Source organism: Vigna unguiculata, chromosome 7 (genome assembly GCF_037176805.1).
Source record: "Vigna unguiculata cultivar grain cowpea cultivar isolate G323 ecotype 2 chromosome 7, ASM3717680v1, whole genome shotgun sequence".
In the NCBI taxonomy this organism is placed as follows: domain Eukaryota; kingdom Viridiplantae; phylum Streptophyta; class Magnoliopsida; order Fabales; family Fabaceae; genus Vigna; species Vigna unguiculata.
Genome location: NC_140798.1, coordinates 17,465,151 through 17,472,799, shown reverse-complemented (window position 1 = coordinate 17,472,799; position 7,649 = coordinate 17,465,151). Strand labels below are relative to the sequence as shown.

The 7,649-nt window shown below is 37.0% G+C and overlaps 1 protein-coding gene across 2 annotated transcripts; it reads right to left on the bottom strand.

Moving 5' to 3' along the window:
• Nucleotides 1-586: 586 nt before the first annotated feature.
• Nucleotides 587-3,616, bottom strand: LOC114180527 (uncharacterized). 2 transcript variants are annotated; one of them, XM_085675832.1, is made up of 3 exons: nt 1,908-3,616; nt 938-1,203; nt 587-832 (listed from the first exon to the last, which is right to left on the bottom strand). In XM_085675832.1, exons 1-3 carry the CDS (start codon nt 3,412-3,414, stop codon nt 587-589), a joined length of 2,019 nt encoding a protein of 672 aa, XP_085531958.1. In that variant the 5' UTR covers nt 3,415-3,616. The 2 variants fall into 2 exon arrangements, with proteins under 2 accessions (XP_085531958.1, XP_085531957.1); XM_085675831.1 differs by having other exon boundaries at nt 938-1,513; nt 1,963-3,616.
• Nucleotides 3,617-7,649: the final 4,033 nt, after the last annotated feature.

The window sequence follows — 7,649 nt, the reverse complement described above, 5'->3', positions numbered from 1 at the left end:
CTTTAAAATAAATGAGTTCTAACCTTTGGATATATGACTTTAAGTTGTTGGCCTCTAGGTTTACCCACAATTCTAATGAAATTTTGGAAACATAAAACATATATAAGTTTTTATAACTAAGTAGATACATAGGTTAGGATTGAAAAAAAAAATAATACTTACTCTTGTAACATGTTTTTAAAAGCTGGTGGAATCTTCCTATGGCATGAACAAAACCATACAACTAGGCATTGTCTTGGAATGATGAGACAAAGTTGCCAATGATACCTACCATCAATCACAAGTACTTAGCCAAAATAATTAATAATACTTCACAAAATATTATTAGCAAAAACACTTACGAATCAATGTATGGCGCAAAGTAGATCTCTCTATTTGACTCAACCATCCATGTTTGCAAATAAAGTTTGATTTGGTCAGGTGAGTTTCCCGAAGGTTGAATTGTTTGAGGTTCAATGAATCCATAGACGGAAGATCGACCTTGGTCCACAATGACTTTGTCCATGTACCTACAAGAAGACAGTTAGGTATAATATTAAAAGGTACCAATTCCTTGCTTTAAATATGAAATACAATAAAAAAAATCTTACATGCACCATAGTTGTATGACTGAAATATTTAACATCTTGTCTCCTGTAATGATCTCTAGTGCATCATTCAGGTTTATGTACAATGGGACATGACAATGGAGGCCAAATACTCTTAACTCCCACTCTAGCTCTACCGGTCCTCTTTTCAACTTGTGTAATTTCAGAAGCAGCTTTCCTAGAGGATCATCTTCTGCTTCCGCCATTTCATCATCTTCACGTATAACACGTGGACGTCGGACCGGCTATTTTTCAGGACGAGTGGACTGAAATAAAGATTTAGAAAGGTTTGACGTTAAAAGTTTTATAAATTGTAAGATTGAACTACTAAAAACATGATGTCATAATACCTTTGGTGGGCTAAAGTATGGCATGATCAATGCTTTAGGCCAAGCAATAAATGTGCCTAAAGCTTCCCCAACAAATTGGATTTCTGAAGTTGGCACAGGCACTTGGGCATGGGGATCTCGAACTTCATCAATCATCACACGCACATGATGGGGCAATAGAGGAACACCATGGATAGTCTCCCCACCCTGAAGTTGTCGTCCTATGGCCACTACGCGCGGGGGGTCTTCATCAACCAATAGCTCATACTGACTTGTGTAGTCAGTATGATCTACACCAGAGCATGAGCCTTTTGTACTCACACGTTGTCCTGTTGGAGCTTGAGTGGGTAATTCCATGTTCTGTTGCTGCATGGACTGAAGCTTTTCTTCAAGTGTTCTTTGTATTTGTTGTTGCTGTTGAAGTTGTTCCATAAAACGTTGCTCCATAATTCCCATGCGTTGGTTGAATCTTTCCTCCATTTGTTGCTCCATCTTCCTCAAGGCCTCTTGACTCAACGATTCATTACTTCTTTGTGGAGGACCAAAGTAATCTCGAAGACCAATGGCACCTCCAACACCACGCACACGTCCTGGGTGCTCTGGCCTTCCAATTGCCGTTGTGAGTATATCGTCCCGACCATGGCCAACAAACGAACCCTGAGTCTCTTGCTCAATTAATTCATCCTACACCACAAAAGAAAGTTTAATCAAAAGGAGAAACATATGAACTATGATAGTCAAATAAGATTTGTACTTACTATTTTTTGAGATATGATTTGAGCTGATTGTGATGTCATTTGCCCATCGGACTTAGTCCGAGCAGCCTTCCACATCTCGTACCTAGGAATTGCATCCACTAGGTCAGGGGACTCAAGTCCCAGAGTCTGTGCACACGACTTTTTCAATTTTTTCTCCAATAATGCATAACCACCTCGAGAGAGTACATGTGGTGTATCATTAAAGAAGATTGATCGTTTCTTCCAAATGCTTTTTTTCGTGGTCTTTTTCTTTGGATGTTTCCCAAACACAATGTCAATGTTTTCCACTTGGTTGTATATTTCTTCACCATTGCGGGGTCTCGCTACAACTTCATCCTCAGGACTTCCATTAAATGCTTTTTTCATTCTACGATAAGGATGATTTCGAGGAAGAAACTTTCGATGTCTTGTATACACAGTTTTCTGACCGTGCTTCAATTGAATATAACTCGTGTTTTTTTCACAAATGGGACATGCAAAATGACCTTTAACACTGTAACCGCTCAAGTTTCCATATGCTGGAAAATCATTTATGGTGCAAAACAACATTGCACGCAAACAAAACAATTCTTCAGAGTATGAATCATACACATCGACACCTTCTTCCCATAATAGTTTCAAATCATCGATCAACGGCTTTAGGTACACATCAATGTCATTTCCAGGTTGTCTAGGACCCGATATCATCATAGACAACATCATATATTTCCTCTTCATGCACAACAAAGGAGATAAATTGTAAATCATCAGCAAAACTGGCCACGAACTATGTTTGCTACTTAAGTTCCCATAAGGATTCATACCATCTGTAGCAAGTCCAAGTCTTAAGTTTCTTGGCTCAGCACCAAATTCTGGATATGTTTCATCAATCTTCTTCCATTGTGGAGAATCAGCTGGGTGTCGAAGAAGATTATCACACTTTCTTCCATCAACGTGCCATTTCAGGTTTTTTGCATCTTCTTTAATGGAAAATAGTCGTTTGAATCTAGGAATTATAGGAAGGTACCACATCACCTTAGCAGGTGGACCATCTTTTTCTTCATCGCCACTATTTCCATCAATTTTCTTTTTAAACCGCGATAAACCACATGTTGGACACGCCTTCAGTGAAGCAAACTCGTCTCTGTATAAAACACAATCATTTGGGCATGCATGTATCTTTTGATATTCCAAACCCATTGGACATAAAACTTTCTTCGCTTCGTAATTACGGATAGGTAACGTGTTATTTTCTGGAAGCATCTCCTTTAACAACTCCAACAATTCTGTGAAACTTGTATCCGTCCATCCATGCCTTGCTTTTAAACTGAATAATTTCAAAGTTGCTGACAGTCGCGTAAAGTTAGTGCATCCTGGGTACAATTGTTCCTCTGAATCGGACTTAAGAGAATCATATAAATGAACTTTTCCAAAATTCTCCTCCCCAACATCACGTACCATATCTTCTAAATGATCATTCATCCAGTCATCTACATAATCTGTTCCTCGTGACGTTGTAGGCTTGTCTAATACTTCTCCATGCCAAGTCCAAAGTGTATAACTTCTCATTATACCAAAGATGAATAGATGATCACGCATTGTTCCTAAGTCATGACGTATTTGATTAAGACAACGAACACAAGGACAAAAATATGTCCCGTTACTTGAGATTGCGTGTTCTTGAACATATTGCAAAAACTCAGAAACCCCCTTTTCATACTCTTCACTTATGCGACGCTCATTCATCCAGCTTCGATCCATACTATATGTTCGTAAAAAACTCAATCAATCTCAAACTTTTAACTCTCACAAGGTGAGGCCCTACCCATTCGAAAAAATTATTTTTCATAATTTGCTAACACATGTACAAATAAGTCAAACATCATAAATTTCACAAAATTTCGACAGCATTTCGCATTGGTCTCTGAAGTACACGAAATGAAAGTGATTAATCATGATCACAATCAAGTATGCATCCAGAGAACAACACAAATTAGCCTCAATCGAAATTTTGATGAAATTTATGCGTAAACCTCAATGTACACATTGTAGCAAATTATGAAAAATAATTTTTTCAAACTGTCCAATCGGACAATTCAAGATTTAATACAAACGATTAAAAATTTAATCATTTGTATTAAATCTCAAACGGGAACTAAGTTTCGCTCACTGTATACTATAATATCTAATAATAATATTCAAAAATAAAATGCAATGAGAATTATTTAAAATGCATATATCTAATAATAAATATAATTTTATTTACTAATTTTACAAATATTATTATAAAATTTTAAATAAAATATAAAAATAGGCCAAAAAAATTAACAAAAAAATAGTCTAAGACTAAAACTATAATGACATTTATAAATTAATACAAGTAATTTTATACATACAATGAACAAATATATACATACAATGAAAAACTAACCTCCTCTAATTGAAAGACGAACTTTGAGAGGAAGTCTAGGGTCTCCGCACACTGCTGGCCAAATGGGAACGAAGAGCAAGTGGGACGAATCTCAAAACGCTGCAAATGGGGATGAAAACGGAAAATAATCGGTTCAAAATGCGTAAAATCAACCCATAATTAAACCCCAACAAGTTTGATGGCCAAAACCTTTCGAAACTCACCTGGAGGGGGTCGGAAATGGCGTCGCCGGCGGGAACTCTCGCGAAAACGATGAACAGCGCGAGGGTTCTGCGTTTCGCGCAGAGATAAAGCAAAACTTAACGTCGGGGGTGTTATGCCCGACGTTAAGTGACGTCGGGGGTGGGGGGACCGACGTTAAGTGACGTCTGGCGCGCGCTGGTCCGACGTCCCTTGACGTCTGTCGAGCTGGGGGCCGACGTCCTTTTTTGAGTGACGTCGGGGCGTTTTTGAACAGACGTTAAGTAACGTCTGATGTGGAGCGGGCAAACGTTAAAAATGTCTCATTATTTACAAAAATGCCACCGCGCATTTTTAACGTTGGGCTTTTTTTAGGCAAACGTTATTGGAGTGACGTTAAAGGCCTTTTTTGTGTTAGTGTCAGAGCAATATCACATAATACTTCTTTCACACATTGTCCTGTACTGAATTTGATCCTTGCTTAATTGGGATGAAAGCTTGGTGGTAACTAGAGTTTCTCCACCAATCTTTAGCTTACAATATTGTTGTCGCTTTCGTAAACGAACGCAACTAATCATGGGTGGCCTTCGATTAAACACCTTGTTTCTCTACTACCTTTTCCATCATCTTTTTCTTTACTTCCTTTTGTTTTTCTTCAATTTGCCTTCCTTCTGCAGTTTATATTTGTTCTTTTTCTATTCTTTCTTTTTCTATTTTCTCCTTCAGCCTATGTTGATCCTTACTGGCTTGTCTTGGTGTCATAAATTCAAATTCATTTCATGTCCCTCATGCCTCAAATAAAGGGAACATTCATCAAGATTGAGCGTTTTAAAATGCAGCCATGCCCATCTCAAAAGAAGATGACAAGAGTTCATCAGAGCAATATCACATAATACTTCTTTCACACATTTTCATGTACTGAATTTGATCCGTGCTTGATTCGAATGAAATCTTGTTGGTAACTAGACTTTCTCCACCAATCTTTGGCTTACAACATTGTTGTCGCTTTCGTAAAAGAAATCAACTAAACGTGGGTGGCCTTTGATTAAACACCTTGTTTCTCTAGTATCTTTTCCATCATCTTTCTCTTAACTTCCTTTTTTTTTCTTCAATTTCCCTTCCTTATGAAGTTTATATTTGTTCTTTTTCTATTCTTTGTTTTTCTATTTTCTCCTTCAGCTTATGTTGATCCTTATTGGCTTGTCTTGGTGTCATAAATTTCAACTTCATTTCATGTCCCTCATGCCTCAAATAAAGGGAACGTTCATCAAGATTGAGCTTTTTAAAATGCAGCTATTCCCATCTCAAAAGAAGATGACAAGAGTTCATCAGAGCAATATCACATAATACTTCTTTCACACATTGTCCTGTACTGAATTTGATCCTTGCTTAATTCGGATGAAAGCTTGGTGGCAACTAGAGTTTCTCCACCAATCTTTGGCTTACAACATTGTTGTCGCTTTCGTAAACGAACGCAACTAAACATGGGTGGCCTTCGATTAAACACCTCGTTTCTCTACTACCTTTTCCATCATCTTTTTCTTTACTTCCTTTTGTTTTTCTTCAATTTGCCTTCCTTCTACTGTTTATATTTGTTCTTTTTCTATTCTTTCTTTTTCTATTTTCTCCTTCAGCCTATGTTGATCCTTACTAGCTTGTCTTGTTGTCATAAATTTCAACTTCATTTCATGTCCCTCATTGCTCAAATAAAGGGAAGGATCATCAAGATTGAGCGTTTTAAAATGAATCCATGCCCATCTCAAAACAAGATGACAAGTGTTTGTGGGAGCAATATCACATAATACATCTTTTACACATTGTCCTGTACTGAATTTGATCCTTGCTTAATTCGGATGAAGGCTTGGTGGTAACTAGAGTTTCTCCACCAATCTTTAGCTTAAACCATTGTTGTCGCTTTCGTAAACGAATGCAACTAAACATGGGTGGCCTTCGATTAAACACCTTGTTTCTGTACTACCTTTTGCATCATCTTTTCCTTTACTTCCTTTTGTTTTTCTTCAATTTCCCTTCCGTCTACAGTTTATATTTGTTCTTTTTCTATTTTTTCTTTTTCTATTTTCTCCTTCAGCCTATGTTGATCCCTACTAGCTTGTCTTGGTGTCATAAATTTCAACTTCATTTCATGTCCCTCATGCCTCAAATAAAGGGAACCTTCATCAAGATTGTTCGTTTTAAAATGCAGCCATTCCCATCTCAAAAGAAGATGACAAGAGTTCATCAGAGCAATATCACATAATACTTCTTTCACACATTGTCCTGTACTGAATTTGATCCTTGCTTAATTCGGATGAAAGCTTGGTGGTAACTAGAGTTTCTCCACCAATCTTTAGCTTACAACATTGTTGTCGCTTTCGTAAACGAATGCAACTAAACATGAGTGGCCTTCGATTAAACACCTTGTTTCTCTACTACCTTTTCCATCATCTTTTTCTTTACTTCCTTTTGTTTTTCTTCAATTTCCCTTCCTTATGCAGTTTATATTTGTTCTTTTTCTATTCTTTCTTTTTCTATTTTCTCCTTCAGCTTATGTTGATCCTTACTGGCTTGTCTTGGTGTCATAAATTTCAACTTCATTTCATGTCCCTCATTGCTCAAATAAAGGGAAGGTTCATCAAGATTGAGCGTTTTAAAATGAATCCATGCCCATCTCAAAACAAGATGACAAGTATTTGTGGGAGCAATATCACATAATACATCTTTTACACATTGTCCTGTACTGAATTTGATCCTTGCTTAATTCGGATGAAATCTTGGTGGTAACTAGAGTTTCTTCACCAATCTTTAGCTTACAACATTGTTGTCGCTTTCGTAAACGAATGCAACTAAACATGGGTGACCTTCGATTAAACACCTTGTTTCTCTACTACCTTTTTCATCATCTTTTTCTTTACTTCCTTTTGTTTTCCTTCAATTTCCCTTCCTTATGCAGTTTTTATTTGTTCTTTTTCTATTCTTTCTTTTTCTATTTTCTCCTTCAGCTTATGTTGATCCTTACTAGCTTGTCTTGGTGTCATAAATTTCAACTTCATTTCATGTCCCTCATGCCTTAAATAAAGGGAACGTTCATCAAGATTGACCGTTTGAAAATGAAGCCATGCTCATCTCAAAAGAAGATGACAAGTGTTCGTAGGAGCAATATCACATAATACTTCTTTCACACATTGTCCTGTACTGAATTTGATCCTTGCTTGATTTGGATGAAAGCTTGGTGGTAACTAGAGTTTCTCCACCAATCTTTAGCTTACAACATTGTTGTCGCTTTCGTAAACGAATGCAACTAAACATGAGTGGCCTTCGATTAAACACCTTTTTTCTCTACTACCTTTTCCATCATTTTTTTCTTTACTTCCTTTTGTTTTTCTTC

Bases quoted from the DNA above. Each gene is read 5' to 3' on its own strand.
- LOC114180527 (XM_085675831.1), bottom strand. From the start codon at position 3,414: ATGGATCGAAGCTGGATGAATGAGCGTCGCATAAGTGAAGAGTATGAA. The intron at 1,514-1,962 runs GTGGAAAACATT...GGAAGGCCAGAG, and splicing joins GTGAAGAAATATACAACCAA to CACCCAGGACGTGTGCGTGG. The intron at 833-937 runs GTATTATGACAT...CCTGAAAAATAG, and splicing joins CATACTTTAGCCCACCAAAG to CCGGTCCGACGTCCACGTGT.